The following is a 27,064-nucleotide window of genomic DNA, read 5'->3' as shown; positions in this document are numbered from 1 at the left end:
CGGACCCGCGCCGCCGGGAGCTGCCCCCCGCGCCCGGCTCTATTTACACAGAGCCTGCCCTTGTGTAAACGCTGTGCGCCGTGGTTTATCTCAGGGCCCGTCTGGTTCTCGTTCTCTGTCAGCAGCCCCCGGTGAAGGATGGCCCTTTCCCAGGAGTTCGGTCCTGATTTATGTGAGAACCGCAGCGCGCCGGGGACGCCCCCGCACGGCGGGGCCGGCGACGCGACGCGGAGAGGCGGCGGGTCTCGGGGCAGAGACCCGCAGCCGGGGCTGCCGGTGGGGCCGGCCCCGTGCGGCTCGGTCACCTGCCGGCAGCGGACCCCGCGGTCCCGTCCGGTCCGGCACGGCACGGCACGGCGCTTCGCCCTCTCCCTGGTCCGGCTCTCTTCGCACGCAGCTTCGGCGCCCCTCACGGCGCCCAGCGGGCGCGTCCTGAGGGGCTCCGTGAGGAGCGCACACGGGGTGGCTCCGCCGGCATCTCCCAGCCCGGACTCACTCCCTGCCTGCTCCCACCTGGACACGGCTCCCGGGGGAAAGGATGGCGTTTATCCCTGCCCTGCCGCTTGCACAGGATGGCTCTTTTTCACAACTCTGAAAAAAAAAAAAAAGAAAGTTATCTGTGTTCCTCAGGAGAGAAGAGGGTTTTTGCAGGCAGCAGAGCCAGGTCCAGGCGGGGGATGCAGCGTGCTCACCCAGCAACAGGCTGTTTCCATCTCCCGCTGCTGTGTCTCATCTGTGCCCGGGCAGTGCCTAGACCATCCTGTTCATTCAGGTCTGACACTTGACACCTGCCTGCATCTCTCCGAATCCTCAGAACCAGCTGGCTTGGTTTGGCCAAGAACCACCCAACTAATGCCCATTTTCTTGAGAAGTACATCGCTGCAAATATCTGCTTTCTTCTTCAGTATTTTTTTTTCTCCATTGACATTGGCTGATTTACCTTTCCTTCACAGTTCTTGCAGGGATGCATGGCTTGGAAATACATCCCGAAACAAAGCCTCAGTGAAAAATAAATGTGTTTTTTAAAGGTCAGAACCAGATTATATCATCCCACACATATGTTTTCAAGGTGGGAGGTTGGTTTGAGGGATTCCAGTAACTGTGTGAAACATTTAGCGTTCAACACTTTGAGGGATAGGAGCAGCAAATGCAAGGGTAGTGCCTATTGCAGCAAGGGGAGCTCAGTAGGCTTGGACACCAAAGGGGAGGTTGCCTTTGATTTCAATGCCTGATGGGCCTCTGAAACTGAGGCTGACATGTTGAGTTTGGTGAGAACCAACTTGCAGGAGCAGGTAAAGGTCATCCTTCATCTAAGGCAATGCAGGATAGGATATGCCAGTGCCAAGGACCCCCTCCTGCCTGCTTTTATTTGGCATCTCTTGTGCACAAAGGATATCCAGGCTTCACAAAGCTACCCTGCTGCACAACACAGCCCCACGATTGTGGAAGTGCAGAGGGTAGCAAAACATCTCTTCCTCTGGAGCTGTCATAAATCACAGCCACTGACCATGGAATGAGAGGGTCCCTGTGCAGCAGAAGGACACTGCTGCAGGCACACATACACTGCCCTGTTGAATCACACCCCAGAGCCTTTCTGGGAGTACCTTTGCTCCGTGTCTCAGAAGCCGTTGCTGTATGTTTGAGTCCATGAGGTTGACAAGCTGATCTGAAATTCATCCTTCAGCAGAGGCCCAGCACGAGTCTTGCTCACCGCTCGCATCCACAGGCCTGTGGACCACTTGCATCCCATAGCACTTAAGTGGAGCCTAAGTGGACCCTGGGCCTTGTGCTGGCGACCTGCCCAGTGCTGGATTTCAGCTCCGAGCCCAGGCCTGCTGCTCTGATTCATGCACGTAATCCCGCTGAGGTCAGCAGGTTTCATCCTGCTCCCACCATGGCCCGCAGGACAGTTCACACGAGAGTGGCCGGGTCAGGCTCTGTGTTTGCATGTGCCATAGAAAATGGAACAATTAAGATTAAACCAATTAAATTTTAACAGGTCTGGAAAGCGTTTTATTACATAATAAACTGGAGGGATTAGCCATGTCGAGCTTTGCTGTGTGTGTGCTAGCAGAGTGGTTCCTGAGCACTTGGTGTTCCTCTGGGCTGGGGACCTCCCTGCTCTGCTGCTGGGGCCGGCTCCCTGGCAAACACGGGGCTGGGAATGCAGCTGCATGCTGGCTCCTGCTCCTGTCCACCACTGTCCCCCAAAGCATTCTGGGTGTAATGCTTTTCTTAGCCCAAGCAAATATTTTCTAGAAGAAATTTTGTAAATTATACAGTGGCTATTTCTACGGCTTCCTTCGGGGAGAGGGAAGCCCTTGTGCTTCTGTGCAGGCATGCTCGTGAGGAGCAAGTGGCTGGGCTGGCTCTGTGCAAGGTGGTGACAGATGTCTCATCTTGGAAACAGAGCTGATAAGTTACTCTTGTTTAGGGCATCTGCCTGGCAGCCAGTCTCCACTTCTCTCCCTGCTTAATCAAGATTCCTCTGGCTGTTCCCAAGCGGATGAAGCCATCCTGGCCATGGCTACCCCAGAACTGGTAAATCTCTGCAAGAAATGCTACACAGCTCTGGGTTTGCCAGGGTGGTCTCAAGGCAATTGAGCTGAAAAACGATGCAGGAACCAGCTTTGGCAGAAATTATGCTGCGGCCTTGGCTGAGCAGATGCATAGGGCAGTGCACAGGCCTCTGTGTGGTAGCATTCCTCAGCTCTGCTGGCATTTGTCTATGGGGCTGACATTTTTTCCAAAGGGCACCCACAGCCCACAGCCAGTGGCTGTTGCACTGTTTCATCTTCTCAACTGCAATTGCTGCTGACCAGCTCAGGAGGACTGGATATAAATATCCTCTGTCATGCAACAACCTGCACTGAGGGGCTAAGGAGGAAGACAAGGCTGGGGAAGCCCATCATTCCTGTCTCTTCTGGGTAAATGTGGGACAAAAGCCTATCAGGCTCAGCCCAAAGACATTTTGCACTATCCTTCCAGAGTCCAGAGCAGGCCAGTTTTCAATACTGTGGTGGGTTTTTCTCTAGAAGTAGAATGGCAGCTGTGGCTGGAGAGTGTGGCATGGTCAGTGACAGTGAAGGCAAACTGGTCTCTGGCTGATTACCATGCTTGCAGAGGTTGATGGCAGTGCATGTGCTTGGCCTGCACATGTCTAGTAAATACCCATTCTTTTGTTTTCCTTTGAAATACTTTTTGTATTTAGCCATGGCTGCTCATGTGGTTCCCTCCTGAACCCAGATCCTCACCGACAGCTGTTGTATAAACAGGGCAGCCCTGTGTCCTGCACACGGTAAGGCAGGTAGGAGATTTGAAAGCTTCTGTTAATAGTTTATCTCTGGGTCTGCCTAATGAATTATCCTGGCAATTACTGTGCAGAAATTGTTAGTGTATCCTGATGATTCAGAACTTTCTAACAACAACTCAGGACCAAACTATAAACTGTTTTTCTATCTTGGAGTGGAGACTCGAGAGAGGACTCCTAATTGTTCTCATCCCCTCAGGGGCCAGAGCTGGATTATCCCACACAGGCTTCTCTACAAACTTGTTTTTAGTCTATCAGTGGGCCCTTTGCCAGACCAAAGAGATGGGGAGCTGTTTTGCAGATTTAAATCCCCCCCACCCTTCCACTCCACTTACACCTCTGAGGAAGAGCGTAGATTAGAAAGGATTTGCCCTCATGGGCTTTGGTTTGGGTTTGTAAAGATCTGTCCTTAAAAGCATTGCCTTTTTTGTTTTATCCCTATGTAAACCTGACTCCCAGCTTCATGCAGGGAATGGGCAGAAGTGAAGTGCTGTGTTGTTCAGAGTAGAGATCTCCCCTTTCTTTTTAAATACCTGCCTTTAAATGGCATTTCCTCTTGGGGACAATGGCTTAACATGAAGGACAAGCAGGTGGGGATGGACAAGGGTGGTGCTCCACCCAGGACATGGCTGGACCTCTCCTGCTGTGGTTGCTGTGCTTCAGCCATGCATCCAAGAGACTGGATGGCTCAGAGGCTCAGTCAAAATTTGTCCCTGGACCATCACTGACACGCCAACATGGATCTCTTGATATGGTTTCTGTCTTGTCCCTGTGCTGTTCTCTCCCAGCACACTGGACACCATGGGTATCTATCCAGGCATGCCTGGGATGCTCTTCCCAGGATCCATCCTGGTGCTCTCCCCCAGGATCCTTCCTGCAATGTGAATGACCTGTGCAGCAATGCTGTGTCGGGACAGCAGTTTGCAGGTGCTGGAGCCATAGCAAAGGTGGTGGGTAGTTCGCATGGGGCCAGAGTAATTCTGGGTGGCAAAAGGCCACATGACTGGCCATGCCCTGTCCTACTGGAAGCACTGACGCCTGTCTGGCTGCCAGGACACCCTGCCAGCCCCATCCCAGGCACATTCCCTGCGCCCAGCAGTGGCAAGTGGGCTCTGTGCCACATCCCAGGGCTGCCTGGGCCCAGGCTCCCTTCTCCAAACATCCCTCCCACCATGCACCCGTGGTACCCCCGTGGCTCACCCATGTCCGCCCTGCGCACCCGCCCTTGCTGACGGTGGGGAAAGTAGGAGCCGTGTCCTTGTGCTGACCTTCATCTGACCTTCCAGTAACGCTCGAGAAACCCTCGGAAAGGCTTTCTCATTGTGCAGCTCCAGGGTTTCCAGGGAATTAGTCAGCAGGCTGGAATTGTGCTCTGTGTATGTGACCCCCCCCCCCCCCCCCTTATCCCCCCCTCCTGCCTCTCCCATCCCTGGAGCCGGACCGGTCCAAGAGATATGTTGCCAGGGTGACAGCGAGGTGTGATGGATGGACAGAGAGTGGCTGTGGAGTGGCAGGGCCGCTGGTCAGTAACCCAGGGCTGTGTTTATAAGAAGGAAGAGGCTGTTTCCTGGAGCTAACATAATGCAGCTCTAAAAAAGGCAGGGGAAATACATCATGCGAGGAGAGCGCGGCCCGGGGAGGGGAGGGCCACGGGGAGCTCAGCACCGCAGCGAGCCTCCAGGTCAAGGTGCCTTTGACAGGGGCCTTTTTTATAGGCCATTTGCGTGAGAGTTCGCTGCTGTTTCTCTGCAGCCCTGACAGCGGCTCAAGGCCCAGCCGGGGTTTGGGGAGGGTCTAATCTAAACTCGCCGATTTCCAGTCCTTCTCCTGCAGGACCCGCTGATTTATTTGGAAAATGAATAATCGACACTGACTATTGTTTTGCGTCTTTGGAGTGACCGTCCCCCGCCCTCGGTCCCACAATGGACACTCAGAGGAGCGGGGAGCTGTGGAAGGACCCTGATGCTCAGAGAGAGAGGGGATTCGTTCACTGCTTCCATCTGCCCCCACCTCACCATGCCCGGGAAGGGGCGATTCCTGCGGCCATGGTCCCTGCACGGGGCATCACTCGTTGCGCTCATTGTGCTGGACTCAGAGCTGGGGCAGTGGTGACCAACTGGAAAGGCAAGGGAATATCTCACCCTCCTTCCCAAATGCCAGCTGTGGCAGTTTTGCAGGTGTGTGAGACTCTTGTGCCGGCACTGGCATCTTCCCTATTGTGGAGCCTAATGCTGCCACAGTGGTGGGGCCATCCCCACGGCTCATGTCACCTCTGAGCCCTGCAACCACGCTGCTACAAATGTCACCCCTCCTGCTGGAGGGTCTGGTTGCAGGAGAAGCTGCTGCTCCTGGTGCAGCAGACAAGAGTTTTCACTCCCCAGACAGCAACGTGGGAAATTAATCCCCCAGGTGGGTCCCCAGGACCTCAATTATCATGACTATTCAGAAAGCAGCACCCTGGAAAAACAGACCCTGATCTTTCCCTATCACCAAAAAAAAAAAAAAAACCACATAAAAACAACCCCCCCAAAAAAAACAACAAAAAATCCCCCAAACAACAAAAAAAGCCAAAACCCCCCCCACAAACCGAACAAGTAAAAAAACCCAACAAAAAACCCACAACTAAATGCACAAAAAAAAACCAAAAAACCCCAACAAAACCAAAAAAACAACAACAGAAAACCCAAAAAACTTCTAAAGTATTTCAGAAAACAATCTTCACACACACAAAAAAAAAAAAAAAAACCAGAAAGAAAATCAAGGATCATTTTGCTGTAGTCACACACACAAAAAAAAAAAAAAAAAAAAACAGAAAGAAAATCAAGGATCATTTTGCTGTAGGTGCCACCATTTTCTGACTAGGCATAATTATTTCTACTACAGCTGAAAAAATATTTATATGTTGACAATTTTTTCTTCTTTGTTCTATTACTTTTATTCTTACAACTCTTCAGTGACTGAGGAAGCGATACTGCATTTAGGGTTTTTCCTTTTTTCTTTTACAAGAATTCTAAAACTTTATAAAGCTTGGAGTAGGGAATAAAGGATCAGAAAAGAGGAGGAAATCCAGCATGAATGTCAGCCATCATCAGGCAACTTCAGGGCAGTGGAGAAAAAGAGGGCAAGGAAAACCTGGAAACACAATGCTTTCAAATTTCAAACAGCTTTCTGCTTTAGAAAACTGAAAGGAAAAAGTTGTTTCAAAATATCCCACTGAAAAGTTAAATGAAATTGGTTTCCATAGAATAGTTGTCAATCTAATTATTTTTGAGCAAGAAAATTTTAAGCAATTTTTTTTACAGAATAAGTGTAAGTTTTATAATTTATTTTCTACATCATAAATAATAATTCTACCTCGATATAATAATAAAAATCAACAATTTACATTTTTCCAGTGAACACAGGGGTTTGGTCGTGTCTTCACTAGTGTGGGAGTAATTTTAAACTGGAACCTTATTTTTGGCTGAGGTCTTTGCTTGTCCCTTTTTTCACTGGAGGAGTGTTCTGTCTTCGATGCTTTCATACTTCCCCCATTCTGATTCATGGAAATACTGCCACATGCCCAAATTCCTCAATGAGTTCAATATTTATCAGCAAATAATTTTTTTCAACCCAGCCTGTTCACTGTCTAAAGCCACTTCCTAAAGAAGTATTTGATGAGTATTTGTATATTTAATGTTTGCATTGTTCTAAGTGACTTTCAACATCAGATTCTCTCACCCACTTTCCCTTTAAATTAGCACATTCACAGGCGCTTATATATGAGTTTGCATTTGCCTCAGATTTTATAAGGCTGTGTTTGAACGACTTGTAGAAAACCACCCAATCCGTATTTTGGAGTTGGTTGGTTTTGTCTGACATATCCATCACAGCTGCCAGTGCAGGGAGAGGCAATCCATACTTCAGGAATCCCCTGTGCTGGCAGTCTGGGGAAGTGCTGTCTGTCCAGGGGCAGTTGGATCACGCTGGTCCCTGAGCAGCCCCATCCCCACTGCACGGATGTCTAAGATCAGCCCTGAGCACGGGCTGTTTTTGTTGTTTTTTTTTAAAAAAAAACAACCCTACTCTTTACTCATTACTATCCCAGCTCTTGTGGATTTGTGTCGACCCTCTGTGGCACCCCTGGACACACGCTGTCCTGGGAGGAAGCAGGGCTGGGGAGGGGCAGAGGGGGCTTGTCTTTCCAGCACTGCAGATTAAGGCCGCCTGGCTCCTCTGCAAGCCTCCCCAGGTGGCCGTGATATTTCTAAAGGACTTGTCCCTGTGCTGCAGTAAGCTCATTAGCTAATTCCCTTATTACGCAGCATCAACTGAAGCATGTGTGTTTAGGCTGCCAGGGAGTGCCCCTCTCACCTTTCTCCCCAGCTCCTCTCCCTTCCTCATTATCCCCTTCTCTTTGTTTTAGCTAAGGAGGTGTGCTTTTAAAAGTCCCCTTGCCTGGCCATTTGGAGTGCCTGACTGTTCCCAGTCTCGGGGCACCCGCAGTGACAGGGTGGCCACGGGCAGGACCCCACTTGCCCAGCATCGCAGCAGAGCGCTCTCACCTCTGCCCAGGTGGCTTTTTGGGCCCGTTCACAGTCCCGTGTCAACTCCAGGCAAAGGCACTGAGGGGTTGATTCAGGCCAAGTGAGGCATGGAGAAGTTCCTAGGAAGAAGGTTGTGGCACACAAGCGGCCGTGGTGGCATGCTGCTCTTTGCATAGTCACCCTGGGATTTGAGAGGGTCACTGGGCTCTTGCCCCTTGTCACCTGACCCCAAACCTGTCGAATTCTCACCTGGAGGTGGGAAGCCAGAGCTTGTGGGGCCGAGCCTTTTGGCCTCAAGCATGAAGAGCCTGGGGACCCTCTTCCCTCACCGCCTACTCCGGGAGAAGCCCGGTCACAACCCCTGGCTGGGGAAGAGGGATGGAGTGGCAGCCCACCCTCTTCCTTCTGGGGGGCCACACACCGCAAAATCCACCTCGTGCCGGCGCTTTCCGGCCCGCTGTGAGAATGTACAGTTTGTGGCTCCTTCATTGACTTTGAAGAATGTCCCTTTATTCACAGTTATTTCCTTTAATCACTGTGAGGTTGCAGGAAATCTTCTTGGAAAATTGTCTCAGATTGGCTGGAATAACTGTACTGTTGCAGGGATGGAAAACTCACTTGAACTTGTTTTCATTTTACCCTAAAAAGTCACTGTCCCCAGAAGGTTCAGATGAATTTGGATAAACATGTGAGTTCTGAGGATGTAGTTGTTGTTGAGCATTTCTTTTCCCTCCTTTTTTTTTTTCCCCAAATGAATCTTTGTGGCTTTCCAAGTTCCTGAGCTTTACTCAAGACCAGGGGTGCAGAAGTAAAGGAAAAAGGGACCTTTGACATAAACAGATCATAAACAGACTGAAGACAGGCAAATACATCATTAAGTGACACAACATGAGAACAGAGATAACAAACCAGTAAGTGACAGTTTTGGCCATCAGCTAGGAGCTGAATCAACCAGATTTTCTACCTGAGGATTTCTGTGCTGGCTGACGTAGGAAAGACAAGATGTGCTAAATCTTGACTTTCACAGGAGTTAGTCCCATTTCCACATGACATTCATTATTCTTATGAGTACTGGAGAAATGTGGTCTAGGTGAGTGTGTGGCTACGTGAGAGCACAGCTGGCTGGAAAAAGCTATTGAAAAGGTAGTTTCCCATGTTCAGTCCTCAGACAGGGCCTGGTCTTGGTTTAGGGGTAGTCAGTGCTTTCATCAGTGATCTTCACCTGCAGCACCAGTCTGCAACAAAGATTTTCTTGAGAAAGTGAAGAAACCTGAAATAAACCTGTTGATAAAAACAAATCTGTTCTGTGAGTTGGGAAAAATCAACATTGCAGGCACTGGCTGGGGAATAAGTAGGGTTGCTCTGTGGGAAAGTAGCTGGAGGTAACAGTGGGTCCTGCAGGGAGCATGAGACAGCAGCAACCTGAGTGAGAAGAGAAAAATGAGACCAGGACATATGAACAAGGTGTTTGTAAGACACCTGATGTGATCCTGCTGCATTTAAAGAGTGTCAGACTCAGCACTGAATCCCACTTGGGGCTCAGTGTTTAAAGTGGCTGTTCTTGGAGAAAGACCAGGGAAGAACAAGATCAGAAATTCAGAAAACATGACATACTGGAGAAGGCTGAAGGGTAGCTTAGTATCACAACACAAAGACTACAGGGAAGTAAGATAAAAGTCTTTAAATGCATAAAGCCCTGCTACAAAGTATGAGATAATGGGCTATTCCTTGTTTTCAGGTGGGTAGAAGAAGAAGCCATAGCCTCACCCTGCAATGATTGTGGTAAAAGGGATTAAAACTTGTTTTTCCTGGGAGCCGTCCTCACCACTAGAGGCTTCTTTTAGGAAGAGTTTAGACAAAAGCTCCACCAGGAAGGGTTTGATTTGTTTGGGGGCAGGCAGACAGGCTAGGTGACTTTTCAAGGGCCTTCCAGGCTTATTTTTTATAATTCTGTGGTGAGCACAGATACTAAAAAGAGGGAAGATCATTTTGCCTGTGGCCAGTCTATTCAGGACTGGTCCTTGCCAGGTGTGTTTTGCTTCACCTGTGAATGTTTCCATTAGCTTTTTTTTTTTTTATGGTATTTACTCCTAACCATTTTTTCTTTTTTTTTTTCCCCATCCAAATTTTTCCCTGTTTCTGTACATCCCTCTGATCCTGCTTTTCCTGGAATGGTCATATGCCTGGTGCAGTACCCCAAAGTGTCAAGGTTGTCAGGAGTTTATGTCTTCAGAAGAGCAGAGCAGAGCAGAGCAGAGCAGTTCCCTCTGTTTTGCCCACTCCAACAGCGAATCCCGGTGCAGAGAGGCCATTTCTTCCCCACCCAAGGTACCATATGTCTAACACACAGTATCCAGAAGCATCCTGGGGCAGACCCCATGTCTCTCATGAATTTGCCTGCTGACAGACTCCTGGTGTTCCAAGCTCGTGCCTCACTCCTGGTTTCAGTCCTGTCACAAGGCCCCTGCGGGTCGTCCGTGGGCTGGGTGTTTTTCTGTTTCTAAAACAGGACTAACAACTGTCACCCCCCTCCATCTGTGGGTTTGCAGATCTCAACTGTCCAGTGTTTACAGTGAGTTTGTGCAATGGGAATTTTTCTATGTGTATTAGTAACATGATGTATTTTTACTCACGATGTTTAAGATCAGAGTTAGTCATTAGATCACCTATGCTGATTTCCCCGACTGCCTTGTCTTGTTACTCTTTCTGGATCCAAATAACCTGGGGTTTCACTAATGCACAAAAGCATCTGGTCTGGAGGCGCAAGGGAGTTCATGGTTTGGTCTTATTTTAATCACTGACGGTTAATCCACCAGCTAATCAGCATTGCTCAGTAAATGCATGTCGTATTTCTTATGCAAGGTTGTCTGGCTTTTAATTTCCAACCATTGATTCTTGTTCTGCCTTTTTTTGGCTGGAATAAAAAAGATGTTAGCACATGGTATTTTCTTACTATGAAAGTACTGTGCATAGCAGTCAAATTTCTTGAGCTTTTTTAAGAAGAAAACAGGTTGAGCTTGATTCTGCCACTGTGGGGTGCGTTCTCCTGCAATTGTGTCTTTTCTGTGTCTGTTTTCTGTACTCTCTCTCATTTCTCAGAATAATTTTGGCCTTAGGAACTCTGGCAGTACAGCCCGCTGGTTGGGCCTCGATCCATGAATTTTGGAAATGTCTGAAGATGCAGATTCCGTCACTCCACTCAGTTTTCAAGCCACCTTGTGTCTTCCCCCTTCCAGCCCATACCTCCCGTCTCTGTCTGCAAGGATGCTGTGGGAAATATGGGGGGTGGGAATCACATTTACATCTCTCATTTCATCTAGATCTTTTTAAAGCAGGTCACCCGGCTAGTCACAGTATCTCAGGGTTAGCATCCCATCCTGTGCTACACAGAGCACTGCCTCACAACTCCCATTTGCTGCACTCCCAGCTCTGGTGCCCAGAACTGCACTTACCACTGGTGGTCCCAGCACTGAGCTCACATCCAGCTGTTCACCCTCAGTAGCTCAAACCAACCCGACCCTGCCAGAGGCAGAGTCTTCTGTTAGCCCCTGCCACCCAGAAGGGTAGCCCACTTTCTTTGCCATCACATTCAGCTTGGCATTCGGCTCACTCAAAACCCACGACCAGATACTCCATCTTTTCTGTGGCTTGTAGGGCTGCAGCCAAGGTTGGTAGCAGTGAAAACTGGTGCCAGCTCTGAGCTGGCCTGTGCTTGCACTAGGCACCTGGAGACCAGTGCTGACCATTGCAGCAACATCTCCCTGTTGAGAGCAACTTCTGGAGACCAGTCAGGGTATAGGCAATGGGTGGGCAATCAGTATTAATTAAGACAAATACTTAACCAGAATACTGTTAGGCACCTCACAGATACCCAAGGGTCTGACACCTCACTGCTCCGTTTCTTTGAAGCCATTCCTTTTGGTCCTGTGAGCAGTTCAAGTCCCTGCTTGGGACACAGTAAAACTTCTTTGGTCCCCCTTTTCAGGCAGGATTTCCTTAGAAGATCCTAGGAAGAAGCTATGGACTAATAATACCTTCACCATATATGGTTCACTTAATCTTTGGTTTGCCTTGCCCTGCGTGCCGCAGGCAGCCGGCGAGCGCGCAGTCCAGCCCAGCACCGCCGGCTGCTGCAGGGACCCAAGCCTTGGGTACAAAATCAGGTACATTTTGGCCAGGCTTCTGCTTTTCCTTCCGTGCAATGTCTACACTGGACGAGTTTGGCCTGTGCAGTGCAGATGACTGGTGGTGCTTACGTGTGCTTTTACAGTAGCATTTCAAAGGGCTGGTGCAAGGAGGTGCATGCACATTTCCTGAATGTCTGGCCAAAAAGCTGATACTTGAGAGCGCCGGCAAACCTTACAGCCCTGCAGAACATGCCAATTTAATGTTCACAAAAGACAGAGTTTTGTCCAAACCTGGGGAACATCATGGAAGGTGCCAGCATTATTTTCCAGCTCGTGGATTTCCTTGGTTTTATTTCTCATTCTGCCACTCCATGACCGTCCAGCTGGCTTGTTCCTGCACTGCACGGGTCCCAGCCCTGTGAGATGGGGTGTGAGAAGTGCCTCATTTGGGATGGGGACTCAGGTTTAGCCTTGCTCTCTCTTGGCTGCTCAGAGCTGGCCAAGGTGTGAGTAACTGCTGCAGTTCTGGTGTGACAAGTGACAGGCTGGGGGAGTGCAGGTGTCTAGCTGCAGAGATCAGGTATGTTCCCAGGTGCCAGCCATACCAACAGGAGCACTTTTTGTACAGGTCAGCCTCCTTAAACCTGCCCAAACATGCCAGAGACCCTAATGGCCAGGCAGGAGGACAGACCCAGTGCTTCCAGGTCTCCTCTCATGACATCCGCCGAGTCCCCTTCCCGCACTAATCTTGTCCTTCTATCCAAAACAATTATGGAGGGCTTGTTGTTTTTGGCACAGCCCTTTATTTACAAATCCCATCCTGCTTATAGCTCATGGTTTCATTATCCTCTAGATGTTTACAGAGCTCCTTTTCTTAATATTTGTGCCATTATTTTACTAGGGATCCGGGTGAGACTTTCCAGACAGTAATTGTCTGGCTCATCCTCTCCCCCACCAGCTCCTTCTGCAGAAGTGCACATCTCTCCACTGTCCCTGCTAGCCCAGGGCACCCAGAGGGACAGGGATGGGCAAGACTGTGGGCAGTGGAAGAGGGTTGCCCGGTTCTGAGGCTGTGGGGAGGGATGTGCAGAGGGAACAGCTGCTCTGCTGCACCCTACTGCCCACAGGTCCTTGATGCTGCGCCTGGATCTCTGATGTCCTCTTGAAACTTTGTGGTAGTAATGAGCCCCTCCCAGCCCCTGCTCCCCCTGTACTCCCCTTCCTCAGGCTCAGGGTGCAGGTGCACAGGCTGGGGCACTATCCCCTCTGCAGGCTTTCAGCTGGCTGGGGACTGCGTCCTGGGAAGGCAGACAGTGGCAAACCTGTCGCTGGGATTTTGGGGTCATTAGCATGGTGCAGACGTGGTCGGCAGCTTGCACTGTGCATGGCTCTGATGCTGGTCCCTGCCCCTGGGCTGTCTGTCACAGGGGCTTGTTTAACCTTCTTTGCAACAATATCACAGTCTTTAATCTGTTTATCCTCATAACCCTGCTATGAGGTGAAGGATAGTTATCCTCATTTCAGAGGTAGGGAACCGAAGGGATTCTTTTCAAATGCAGATCAGTGTGTAATGATGCAGAGATAAAGATTTTAAAAACATGCCTGAGACAACAGGCATATGGTGTGTAACTGAGCTGTGTTTCTGCAAATCCCATTAAGTGCCTCTGCCTTTTTCAGCTGATGCTCTTTTGGGGCAGACCTGACACGGGGAAATGCCATGCAAGCTCCAGCGTCCTGGTCCATGGGTGGGACCCGAGCAGAGCAGGGCAGGGGGAGACAGAGCCGAGCCTGCAGTTCAGTACCCTGGGTGTGCTCTGGGTGTGTGGGGCTCCAGGCACTCACACCTGAATTGCACCAGTGAGTGCTAAGACCCTCGGCGGTGTTTGGGAATGAAACTTAAAGCCTGTTTGTACTGCAAATGTGCAGATAAAAGTGTGAGGTAGGAAACACAAAGGGGTGCTCGTATAGCATCCCTCTGGCTGTGCAATGCAGCAGGGTCAAGATGCTGAATGAGGAGCAAGCAATGACAGCAAGCTCTTTGCTCTCGCTGCTCAGACAAATGGTAATGGACAGTAGATTTGGTTAAAAACCCCAAGCTGTGTTTTCTGTGCAGTAATCCTGGCAAGAGGTGTTCCTGGCTGCTATGGGGGCCTTTCCCGGTGTCTGGTCAGTGGGGTTGGGTGCAGGTCTCAGGGCTGCTCCTGGGCAATTGTTGCTGTGCTTGTGGGAATGTGGCAGCTCATGCAGCGAGGAGGTCAGCGCCTTTGTCTTGCTTCGGGGAGTTTATCTCTACGGATCTTGCCTGCTTTCCTGGGTCAGGCTTTACCTCCGCGGTTATCAGCAAATGCAGGAACAGCCCGCTCCAGAGCTGGGCTGCTTAGGAACCTCTCGACCCCCTTGCAGGGGGAGGCAGCTTTCTCACATCTCTCCCACGCTAATGGACACCCAGCAGGCCGGCAATGGGATGAGGTGTGCCATGCCCTGAGTTGCTGTTCCTCCTTCCGCGCTTTGCCAGCGCTGTTGCCGTGCACCCCGGCGGTGCGGGATGCAGGCAGCAGCGAAGGAGGAGGCAGCAGAGCTGGCAAGGGCCCTGCCTGCTCTCACCTCCCGCTGGGCTCTTCACCACAAACACGGGGGACAAATCTGCTGTGGCAGCACTGATTCCCCCTTCTCTGCTGGCCTGCCCTGTCCCAGTGCACCCTCCCCTTCTCAGCAGCTCCGTCCGGACCCCTCCAGCTGTCTCCACAAACCCAAACCATTAGCATTTCCTGTTCAAACATTTCCAATAAATAAATGGAGACATCATGCCACAAGCCCGCAAGTGACCCAGAGGCGGGTCCAAGGCCGGGATGGACACGACCACCCAGCGCCCGACCCCCTGGCTGGGCGCCAGCCCTGCCTTTGTTTGAATTCCTGGGTGAGTAAGCGCTTGGCTGACGCCAGCTGAAATGCTGTAAGAAATTATTTTTTATATTAAATAAATTGTTTTTAGTAAATCTGCTCCTACACCAAGGTCCAGAAGCTACCCGCAGCACTGGGCTCCCTGTAAGAGAGCTGGACTCCCTTTTCTTGGCCCTGTCCTGGCTGTCTTGGGGGACACCCTGTCCAGAGGGGTCCAGCTGGGACTGGCTGTGCTGCAGTTGCCTCAGCCCCATGGGCACAGCTCCCACAGCTGTCCAGCAGCCTGGGTACACCGTGGCAGAGCAGCTCCCTGCAACATGTCCAGTGTGTCTGTCCCAACACTTGAACCAGGCTCGTTGATGAGAGAGATGCCAGGAGGTTTGCTGCCTTTGGGAATGGCACCTATTTCCTCATGTCAGATGTCCCACAATGCATTTCCTTTGCTGTCCTGTCCATGCCCTGACACAAAAGTGCCTGTCCTTTACCCCACTGGTCTTCCACACCCCTAGGTGTGCATCTTCAGTGCACCAGGGTACCAGGTATCAGTGCCTGAGCAGGTCACAGTCCACAGGTCAGTTCCCTGACATCCACCGCCAGGTGCTGATGCAAAAGGAAAAATTAAGGGAAACAGTCCTGAGTACCTGTGGGAACCAGAAGGCATAGAATAGGCAAGCACGGCCATGAGTGGTCCATAAGCCAAGCTAGGGTTCCTGAAACTCAGAACTAATGTGTTTTAGAAAAATAGCAAACCTCTGGTTGTGCCCAAGAAGCTGCAATGACAGGAGAGGTTTGAACCTCATTAGGTAAGTGGATATGCTCCTTCTTTGGGTGCACAGACTTTGTCCTTGCTGCCCTGGGTTGCTCTTTGGCTTTGAGCTGGAAGCAAAGATGAACTTGGAACTAACCAAGTTCTGTCATGGTGGCAATTAGGAAAAATGCCAAAATACCAGGAACACAGCTTTCACTATTTTTTTCTTTTAATGTATGTTTTGCTGAAGCCAAAACTTCCTGCAGGAACATGACGTTAAAGGAAAAATTTTGCTGTTGAAATTTTCTGAAGCATTTGAAGGGATAGAAATAGTATTTGAAAGAGAAGACATAGTTATTCTGCTCCAGAAGTATTAATTCAGTGAGGTGTTATGCTCTGGCATTGTAGAACTTCAGAAACTGAAATGCAGTGAAGCCACATTTTAAAGAAGTTGTTTTATGGAAAAACAATAAAATATCTTCTGATTTTGATTAATTTCATGATAGAGTTTCTGCTTTGCTCTAGGGAATCTCCTGTTTCTCCCACCCACAGCAGGTGAGAAAGGAGTTGGGATGACATGTCAAGGAGCAGGGCGCTGCCACAGGCACGGTGCCTGAGCAGACGGCCTCTGAATACCCAGGTGTCAATCCGTGGTTCAGCAGAGTGGGAACCGATTTTTTTGTGCCAGTGGGTGAAAACCCTGGCACTCTCTGTCTGTGTGTGCAGTGGGGCTGGTGGGGCAGGCAGACAGGAGGTAGATGCTGAAAGGTGGCATGGCTGGGGGCTCAGACTCGGGGGCACCTGCAGGGCTGTGCGTGGGCTCATCCCAGGGTCGCGGCTGCTGTGAGCCCCCGGTGCAGCGGGGAGGCGGTGGCAGGCCCTGTCCTATCCCCTGATGGTGCCCCTGGCGGGACCTGCAGCCCCAGCTGCCACCAGGGCCTGATGCCATCAGCACTCGCAGGCGCTGACAGATGGACCCATGGACCCGGCAAGGGGCTGGCGGGGGCCGGAAACTGCTGATCCCTTTTTATCTGCCCCTCAGCCTGCTCCCTCATCTCTCTGTCATGCTCTGTGTCTCGCCTGGTATCTCACTCTCCTATTCCTGTGCCTTGTCGGCTGCTGGGGGCTGCCCAGCCTCACAGCACCCTGCAGCCAGGCACAAGCCTGAGGCTCCCGCATGCCAGGCACAGTGTGGGGTTCTGGACTGCCCTCCCTTAGGACCTGCTGGGCTTGGTGCCTGTAAGCACCACCAGCTCTGAGCCAGGGAAGGCACCACAGATGCCCCCATCCCATGTCTGCATGCTGAGCATCAGCCACAGAAGCAGGCATGTGCCTGGGACACGGCTCCATGGCTGCTGTGCATTGCAGGTTGGAGTGGGAGGGAAGGATCAGCCCCAGCTCAGCATCACTGTATGCTCTGAGGTCAAGGAGCCGTGCTGCTGTCTTCCTCAAATGTACTGCCTGCTTCTGGGCCCGGGTCCAGTTGGGTATCAGCTCAAAACTAATCACAAGCATTTCACTTGGCTCTTGTGACATCCCCAATCCCCACTGCTCCATTGCAAATCCACTGTCCCAGCTGGGCAGGGTGGTAGTGGGGGGGTCAAGATCCACTGTTAATGTAGCTGCCCCTAAATGCACTGCCAGAGATCAGCTAATCTGATAATTACAGCAACAAAAGCCATTTAGACAAACCATGACCTGACCTTCAGAGCTTGGAATGAAAACATTTTACCCTCCTCTGTCTGGATCCTGCACTGAGAAAACATCTGTATTTAGAGGATGCTGGGAAAATAGCCCCTGCACGGCACCCGCTGGGGACAGCCTCAGCTCTGCTCCGTGACACACACTGCTTGCACCCAACCTCAGACTGGGATGGGCAGGCTGCTAAACCCATGCTGTGATGCCAAGATCGACAGTGTCCCAGTACTGGGCAGGGCACTCTGGAGAGGATGAGGCAGAGGCCAGAGGGGTGTGAGAGTGAATCTTGCAAGAGTAAGCGACATACAAAGGGCTTTTTCCTGAGACCACGTGAGGCTTGATGGTGTGGGGAGGCCATCGCCTGGTCCCCAGTGGCCCCTGTATCCTTGCAGCAGGCTGAGCTCTGCAGAAGCCAGGCTGGCTACCGAGCCCCCTTGCCTCTGGCTCACAGGAGGAGCTGAGTGCGGGGGGCCCTGTCTGCATGCGGCACTGCCGTGTGTGCCCGGAGGCTTCTTCGCTCTGGGTAAGGTGTGCAAGCTTTCCCACTGAGTGGCAGGTCATTGCTGGCTGTCAGTCCAAGGCAGGAGATGAAGGGAGGGATGCCTCAGGGCTGGCTCCCATGTTCCTCCTGCTTTTACATAAGTGTTGGTGGCACCCTTTGTGTAGGCTGAGGAGATGAAAGCTCACGGCCAGAGGGATCTTGCTAACGCAAAGCCACCCAGCTCGGGGCCGACAGCCTGCTGCTTTGTCTCTTGTTGTCTCATTCTTGCATCTCTTCCCAGCAGAGTCCCACTCTGTGCTGTCAAGGGCACGGGACACTGGCTGAGCCAGAGGCACCAAGCGCACTGGCAGGTAACTCCTGCTGGTGTTACCTGGTGTTCCTGCTGGTGCTGTCAGCGACCCCGGCCTCTCAGGCACCAGCAGTGGCACAGACAGTTTGCACCAGACTGGCAGCACTGAGCTCACACTGCCCAGGAGCTCCTGAGGAAGGGGAACAGAATGGCAGTGATTTGGGAAAACTGCATTTTTCCTGCAACGAGCACTCTTCAGCCTGCTCTGGCAGTCCCAGGCAGCAGCTTGGTGCAGCTAGCTTGGCAGGCAGCACCCCTGTGCCTTTGTGACTTCCCTGTTCTACACTGGGAAAGCACTTGGACATGTCCCCAAGTATCCCAGTGCTCTTTGAAAAGTGGTAGGATTAGAAACCAGTAAGTACAGTGAGAGCCTGATAGTCTGGGGACTCCCTAGCACTTCTGTCTGCTCCAGAAATAGGATGCTTTAAGCAGCCTGTTTTTCCCATTCCAGCATTCCACTTGTGCAGTGCTTTACTCTTTGTGAGCAGAAAACATGAATCACCCTGCAGTGGGCTACCCCCAGATCTCTCTGATGCCCTCGTTTTCATCAGCTGCTTTCTTGCCCAGCACTGCAGTATCTCTCATTTAGCAGAATTCACTGACCTTGAGAAACTCAAGAGTTTTTCATCCAATTTGGATTAGAGTTAAGATTAGGGCTATAGTTAAGGGGTGGGTTAGGTTTAAGGGTAGGGTTAGGGTTAGGGTTAGGGTTTGGATGCCCTGACAGCAGCTTGGCCAGGTCAGGTGTTTCCAGAGGTTCACAGCTATTGCAGAGAGCAGACCTGAAGCTTTTTTGGGTTTTCCATGCAGCTTTTTCTCAAGGCCTGAATAAAATTTTGTCCAAGTTGGACTAAAAACGCCACCAGGGCCAAAGCTTTAGTCTAGGTCTGCTGTCTTGCTCCTCTGCCTTTCCCATTATTCTGTTTTCTCTGAAGGCCAAAGGCTGGCACACTACTGTGCTGACAGACAGCTCTGGCTCTTCCCCACTCCCATGCTAAGCAGAAAGTGCACTGGGCAGTTCTTCCAGGTGCTGCCCAGAGCTAGGGGAGGTGAGGACTGTGCCTCTGGGCTCCCTCCTGGGCAGCCAGGCCGTGGGGCCACCTTGGGTACGGGAGGGGGCAAGGAACCAAACTGGTTTTCAGAGGGATCTTGGCTGGTTTAACAAAGGGAGTGTATAACACTGGTTGTCTGTAAAAGCATTTGGGACAGCATGGCCTTTCCTGTCCTGTACCCCCATGTTTTATGTCACGAAGGGAGGTGCATGTGTGGTGCATGTCACGTTGTCGGGGCTGTTATTCCCGACGTCCTTCCCGTTCCCCTCAAAGCCTTTCCTAGGTCTAGCAGGTTTGCGGGTGAGTTCTCACAAACTTCAAAAGCCGCTCGAGATAGGTGGCAGGTTCCTAACAGAGCCGGCCACGCACCGGGAGGCACCTACCCCTCTCCCCAGGAAGGCGTGGGACCAGCCACGGGTGATGTTCGAGCAGCCCCAGGCCGGGCCGGAGCCGTGGGTACCGCTTCCAGCGGGGGTTGCGGGATCAGCAGCGGGATGCGCGGGCCGGCTCTGCCCCCTGCCGGCACCGCCAGGCACCGCCGCGCCCGGGAGTCCCGGAGGTCCCCCCGCAAGAGCCACAGAGGGGACATCGTGGGAAACGCTGTGCCTGAGCGAAGGGCGTGGAGTTGGGCAGCGAGGCGCTGCGAGGAAGACCCCATGGACCAGTGCCATGTCCCGAGCTAACCAGTGGTAGCGCAGACCCTCACAGGTGACCCTGGGATTTCCTCAGGACTGGGAGGTTTTCGGGATAGGCCCATAGCGTGTGACTTGCAGGTGGCTGTGAATTAGGGAAGTGCCTTTGGAAACACTCACCATCCTCACGGTCCCCGTCCCGCACCCGCGTCACTGCAGGACCTGGGATCTCCCCGTCCCGGACCCGTCACACCTGGGCACGGCCCCCCGTCCCCTCCGAGCCTCGTACCCCGACACCATCCTGCACCCCGGGCACAACACCCCGGGGCTGCGTTCACCCCTACTTTGCGATCCAGGGGTGATCTGCAGCGTCGGGCGCTCCACGGGGACTGTGCCGTGACCCCGAGCACTGCACCCCCGAGCGCTGCCGCAGCGCAGCGCTGCCTTGGGCACGGCATCCCCCGCAGCACCCCGTACCGCACGGGGCATCGCACCGGGGGACCGTTCCCCACGTCTGCAGCTGCGGAAGTCCCGCAGCACCGGGCGTCGCACCCCCCCCCCCCCGGCGGCTCTGTGACCGGAGCGGAGCGGCGGCCCGGGAGCACGGCCGGCCATGGGCGGGGCCCGCGTCCCCGCGTCACCGGGCGCGCTCCGGCCGTCCGCGCGGCGCCCGGGGCATGGCGGGCCGCCTTTGGCCGGCGGCGGGGGCGGGGCCGAGCGCGGCGCGCTGATTGGTCGCGGCCAGCGGCGGCCCCGCCCCGCCGGTGAAGGTGAGCGTCTCCTCCAGCGCCGCGCGCCGCCCGTTCCGAGCCGTAGCGGACCGGACCGCCGTGCCTGCGCCGCCATGGCCGCCTCCATCTTCGCCGCCGTCCCCCGCGCCCCGCCTGTCGCCGTCTTCAAGCTCACGGCGGATTTCCGGGAGGACGGCGACTCGCGGAAGGTCAACCTCGGCGTGGGCGGTGAGTCCCTGGCTCGGTCCTGCTCGGCGGGGCCAGTTCCCCGCGGGACGAGCCCGCCGTTGTCCTTGTGGCGTCTTCCGCACCTGCTGCAGCGGCCGGGCGGCGGCGGCGGGCCCCGAGCCCCAAAGGTCACCGGGCCTCGGCAAAGCGCCCGGCCGGGCAGCGAGGTCCAGCGGGCGTCAAGGTCGTGGGGCGGCCCGGCTCCGGCCGGACCGCAGTCCTCGGTGTCCCGGGCAGGTCGGTCGGGGAGCCGGGCGGCGCAGCGTTCCCCCGGTGCAGTAAGGACGGCTCTCCCTTCCCGCAGCCTACCGCACGGACGAGGGGCAGCCATGGGTCCTGCCGGTGGTGAAGAAGGTGGAGCAGATGATCGCCAACGACAACAGCCTGAACCACGAGTATCTGCCCATCCTGGGTCTGCCCGAGTTCCGGGCCAACGCCTCCCGGATCGCCCTGGGTGATGACAGCCCTGCCATCAAGGAGAACCGGGTATGTGGTGGATGTGGAGCCCTGAAGTCCCTGGGGTGTCTCTACAGCGGACTGCGTAGAACAGCACAGATGTGTAGAGGTCCTGCATTTTGGCAGGATTTGGGGGTTTCTCAGGCATGGTGTTTCTTGACTGTAGAATCCGTGCACTTGAAACTGTTTGTGCAAGTAGTTGTAGTTTTGGGGACAGTTGTGGTTTTCACCATAGTGTGGTCTGTGACTGGAATCTGTGTTTTCCTTAATCTTTTGATAGTTTTCCCACAGGAAAGTCAAGTCAGATAATATACCACTTTTCCTGAAATAAACTCTTAGCTGAGAATCTGTTCTGTGCCAAAATGTAACAGGAATGGCTGGAGTCTATTTATAATGGTAGAAGTTGTCAGGATGTGCCTGAGCACCGAAGGAGGTTGAAGACCACTGGAAGGGGATGGCATTCTGACTGGGCTGACCCCAGGGGACACATTTGGGATCCTGTCTCACTCTTGCAAGCACCTCTGCGTTCTATGCACTGATATTGGTGCTGACCTGGGGGGACAGTGCTGGCAAGTGTCTCTGTTGCAGGTTGGAAGTGTTCAGTCCCTGGGCGGGACGGGTGCTCTGCGGATCGGAGCAGAGTTCCTGAGGCGCTGGTACAATGGCAACAACAACACGGCCACCCCAATCTACGTCTCCGCTCCATCCTGGGGTGAGTGCTGCTCTCAGGGAGCCCTGTGGGTCAGCGAGTGTGGGAGGCACAGCTCTCCTCCTTGCAGGGGCCTGGGCACTGAGGGAGGGCCTTCTCATGTGTGTGATGGAAGATGCTGGGGCTGGAGAAGGCAATTTGCTGGAAATAGGGTGTGCTTTTCTGAGAAGTTAATTCTTTCCTTAGAGAACCACAATTCTGTTTTTATGGATGCTGGCTTCAAAGACATTAGAACCTATCACTACTGGGATGCTGCCAAGAGGGGTCTGGACCTCCAGGGGCTGCTGAATGACATGGAAGTGAGTAAAATTGGCATGGGATGGGCTGAGCTTGGTACTGTACTGTCAGTATCTGCAGCTGGCTAGGCTCTGGTGTGCTGTGCTGGGAAGTGGATCACTGCAAAAGAAGCTGTTGTTGCCCAGAGCAGTTCCAGGCCTCTCCCTGTGCTGTGTGTGCCTGGTCTCATCTGTGTATGTATGTGACCAAGACATGTTCTCTCCTCAGAACGCCCCAGAGTCCTCCATTTTCATCCTCCATGCCTGTGCGCACAACCCAACAGGCACAGACCCTACTCCTGAGCAGTGGAAACAGATTGCTGGTGTCATGAAGGTATGGGCTGCTGCTGGGGCTAAAGCAATGCTGAGGGGCCAAATAGCTCTTGAGCCAGCCACAACATTTGCATCTGAAATGGGTTTTTTCGGGATGGAATGAGGTGTGGCAGAAGCTGAAAAAGTCCCACAAGGCTGGTGTTGAAAGGAGAGGTGGACAACAGAATGCTAGTTGTCTGTGTTAAGAGGGGAGATGCACTGCAGTTCTTGTTGTGCCTCCAAGTTCTTGTTTTCATACTCTGTGGAATGGGCCGGAGTGAGATTTCTTGTGCTGGAAAGATTATCTGCAGGCAGGCGCTGGATAGTAGCATATGAAGTGGTGCACTTCTTGTATCCTCAAATGCAGTTTTCTCCTGCATTGACTTTTATTGACCACTTTAGTGTTTCTTTTTTTTCACCCCAGTAGAATGAAAGTATTTCAGTCTGGTGTTGCTGGACCATGTTTCCTTTGAATTCACACAGAAGCTCAATGGTCATTTTTCCCTCCTACGGGTACTGTGGGGGGTAAAAGAGAGGTTGTGGGGAGGGGATTTCCCTCTAACACTGTTCCTCCTTGCAGCGCCGGAGCCTGTTTCCATTCTTCGACTCCGCGTACCAAGGGTTTGCCTCTGGCAGCCTGGACAAAGATGCCTGGGCTGTGCGATACTTTGTCTCCGAGGGCTTTGAGCTCTTCTGTGCACAGTCGTTTTCCAAGAACTTTGGGCTTTACAGTGAGTGTCTGGCACTAAGCTGGCCCAGTAGCATCATACCCAGACAGATGGGGCTAGCATGCTGAATGAGGGGTGGGAAATTCTCTGCTTTGTCACGACGTGTGGAACCAATGGCTCACATCTCTTGCCTTTTCCACAGATGAACGGGTGGGGAACCTGACCGTGGTGGGGAAGGATGCGGACAATGTGCAGCGTGTGCTATCCCAGATGGAGAAGATTGTGCGCACCACTTGGTCCAACCCTCCCTCCCAGGGAGCACGCATTGTGGCAACTACGCTTTCTTCCCCGCAGCTCTTTGATGAGTGGTACGTGTTGACAGGGCTTGTGGGAGAGGGCAAGGGAGGGAAGCTGTCTCCTTGAGTGTCAGGCTTGGCCACATGGCTTCAAAGCAAATGGGTGCCCATCCTCATGCTCTGCTCCCTGCCTGCTGCAGGAAGGGCAACGTGAAGACAATGGCAGATCGGGTCTTGCTGATGCGGTCAGAGCTCCGGTCTCGACTGGAGGCCCTTGGGACCCCAGGCACCTGGAACCACATCACAGAGCAGATCGGCATGTTCAGCTTCACAGGGCTGAACCGTAAGTATCAAGTGGCCTGTTGAAGGGAGGATTGGATGGGGACAGTTTTGCTGTGGGTAAACTGGGCTGAAGCAGCCCATGCAGGAATCTCTCAGTGTCACTGGAGTTTTGGCATAACTGCATCTCTGGCTGGGGAGGAATGAAGCATCACACAGTATTTTAGTAGGCAGTTGCTTGAACTTTCTGCTTTTTGTGAAAGATTCAAGCATCCCTGACTAGTTATTTGGGCTTTTCTCAGCTGTGGGTCACTGCTCTGACCTGTAGTCCAATTGTTTCCCCAGCTAAGCAGGTGGAGTACATGATCAAGGAAAAACACATCTACCTGATGGCTAGTGGGCGCATCAACATGTGTGGTCTAACTACCAAGAACCTGGACTATGTGGCCAAGTCCATCCATGAAGCTGTCACAAAAATCCAATGAAGCACATGAACAACCAAACTTACATGAAGTCACCAAAGCTATAGTGTGTAGTCCATGTCTTTCTCTGCTCATGGCTTGCCTTTTCCCACACCTCTTGGGGTTTAATAAAGATGGGAGTAGTAGCTCAATCAGGGATAATCGTCTTCTGACATTTTTTGAGTGGTCTTTGCAATATGGTAAGCCAGTGCCCCCAGGAGGTGGGGACAGCATGAGCCACCTTGGCTCTTGTTTCACAACAGCAGCCTGGTCTCCAGGCCTTTAGAGCTGCATCTTTAGCATGTCCAAATCAAGTCCACGCAACTGATCATTTGATCATGGTGAAACCTGTTGCCAGTGCAATGTCCTGTGGGGTAACAGCACAGTGGTTGGTATCTCACATGGCTTGTGGACTAATCTCACACAGTAGTATTTTGGGGAGGGGTAAAGCTGTTGTTAGCCTCCTCTCTCCACCCATCCCACCCCTTCCAAATTTCTGAGCCTTATACGAGCAAATATTTGTAATTGTGATAATTGCTTCTTTGTGTTGCTTGACATGAAATTAAACCTTTGTCTCTGAATGCTGCCCTTGCCTTGTGTGATGTTGTGTCTTCAGACTGTATGAACCTCTCCCCAGGCTGAGGTTAAAGCCTCAACATCCTGGTTTGTCCCCTTACTCACTTTGTTTCAAGGCTGTCCCCTTCTCTCTCAGGATGTGTCGCATCTCTGATGCTCACAGCCAGTACTAAAGGGGGAGTCTTACCAGGAGAGTGTTGTTGAGTCCCTGTGACTACATGAAGCCAACTTGTTCTTCCTATATTCATCTTGTGTTCTTTCTGCTCCGCTGCCCTGTGCTGCCCAGCTCATCCTGCCTGTCTGTCGGTGGTTGCTTTCTGGATGGTCAAGTGTTTCCAGCCATTTGGCCATCCTTCCCTGTCCCAGGGCTCCTGGGCTGCCCTTCAGGTGTCAAAAGGAGATCTCTTCTGTTATCCTTTTCAGCAGGCCCCTGGTGATCCACCATCTACTCCCATTGGCTTCAGCGGGGCCTGCCAGCAACAGCCTGTGTTTGTGGCAGTGAAAAAGAGCTGGGACCATCTGTTTCTGCTCTCTGCAGTCACTGCAGATCTATTTGTGAGCTGTCAGAGCAGCCTCCTGACAGGATCTTGAGAGGAAAGGGGACAGCTCCTTTCCTTGTGTCAGATAGCAGTAGTCACTGTTACCTTGATGTATTTGTTCATGCTGCAGCTTAGACAGAAAAGGCCAAAATGATGCCCTATTGCCTTGTTGTGTTTGCACAGAGTGCATGGGGTCTCTTGTTTGTTCTTTTTGGGTTACTATTCATAGAGGGGGCCAGAGGCAGCCTTTCCTCCTCTCTGGAGGTGGGGATGTTTTTTTCCTCTTGGTGTCCATTGACAACAGGGATGGTGGGGAAGTGGTTAAAAGGTGATTTCTAGTGATTATCTCAGGACGATTTAAGGAACCAGTTCTGCTTTTGTTATTTATGATATTTGCTTACACTTCTGCCCTTACAGACCTCCTGGTGTGAAGGCTGGCCCACCCCTTGTGATCTATATCAGTGTTTAGCTAGTCTTACCGGCCTTGTTTTTCTTAGCAAGTGACCTAAATTTCTCCTTTTCTGTGTTGTAAGCTCATTACCAATTATCCCATTTACCATGGCAACAGAGAACAGATTATTCCTTTCCTCTGCACAACAGCGTTTTATGTATTTGAAAACTTCCTCTCTCCCCTTCACATCCTTCACCAGTTAAGTGACTCTATTTCCTCAGCCTTTGGGGTAGGTTGTTTTCCAACCCTTGCTTTCCTCTGTCCGCTTTTCAATTGCTCTGTGTTTCCTTAGAAGGGCAGTGCCCAGACAGGGCTGCAGTTTTTCCAGATGAAGTTTTATCGGTGTGGGTGGACTATGAGATTTCTTTCGTTATCTGTCAGGCTGTACTCCAGCACGTGTATCCCACTATTGTGTTTGCAATAGCCTGATATTAACTCCTGTTTTTCCCCAGTCCTTGTCTGCACTGCTGGAGCTTATCTCTCTGCTTGCCAAGTGCTCTCTTGGCAGCAGGAGTGACAGAGAGCCCAGCTTCATGGTGAGAAATTGGGCAGCACTTTCTGACCCGTTCTCTGGCTGAGTGCTGCTATTCCAGCCACCTCTGGGTATGAGGGAAGCCTGGCCTGGTGGGAGAGGTGAGCATCTTTCCCTGCACCCATGGACACAGAGAGGGCATTGCTCAGGGAAAAATCACTTTTAATGTTGATATCCCCGTTGCGTTGAGCCTCTACAAAAACTACTGACTGGTCTGTCTCACCCCGAAGTCTTGGTGCGAGCCTCCCTCACAGCAGCAGGTGTGTGTGGAGAGGAGGATGGTCCAATGCAGCATGGAGAGCCCCTCTCCAGCAAGGGGGCTGCACTCGGGGGTGAGCGGGGTTCCTTGCCCTGTGCCTGGCAGGGCTTCGGGAGTGCTGGGCTGTGTCGATGGTCAGCATGAGCGAGGCGCTGCAAGCAGCCGTGTCACACAAATGTGTGCTGGGGCCCTGAGTTGCACGTGGCACCCCCCAAATTGCACATTCTCCTCATGGTGGAGACTACATCTTGTAGCACCCAGCACCGCGGGGCTCTGGGCCTCGCTGGGATGGGGATGGTAAATGATGTTAAAGGGCAGTTCTGGGTTGGGCTGCCCCTCCCTGCACTGCTTGCAGGGATGCCGTGACAGACGCTTTTTCACCTTTCCTTTTTCCACCTCTTCCTTGAGACCAGACGCTACCAGGGAGCAGCTGGTCAAGGGCCCTTG

General features: G+C 52.4%; 1 protein-coding gene across 1 annotated transcript; it reads left to right on the top strand.

Moving 5' to 3' along the window:
• The first annotated feature begins 20,689 nt into the window (after window positions 1-20,689).
• Window positions 20,690-24,395, top strand: GOT1 (glutamic-oxaloacetic transaminase 1). The gene is made up of 9 exons (XM_062496210.1): window positions 20,690-20,804; window positions 21,109-21,290; window positions 21,849-21,972; window positions 22,156-22,268; window positions 22,474-22,578; window positions 23,137-23,287; window positions 23,427-23,592; window positions 23,721-23,863; window positions 24,145-24,395. The coding sequence occupies exons 1-9, from the start codon at window positions 20,690-20,692 to the stop codon at window positions 24,282-24,284; spliced, it is 1,239 nt and encodes a 412-aa protein (XP_062352194.1). The 3' UTR covers window positions 24,285-24,395.
• Window positions 24,396-27,064: the final 2,669 nt, after the last annotated feature.

Source organism: Cinclus cinclus, chromosome 7 (assembly GCF_963662255.1).
Source record: "Cinclus cinclus chromosome 7, bCinCin1.1, whole genome shotgun sequence".
NCBI lineage: Eukaryota > Metazoa > Chordata > Aves > Passeriformes > Cinclidae > Cinclus > Cinclus cinclus.
Note: the sequence above shows the minus strand (reverse complement) of the source record. Positions and strands in the feature narration are given on the sequence as shown.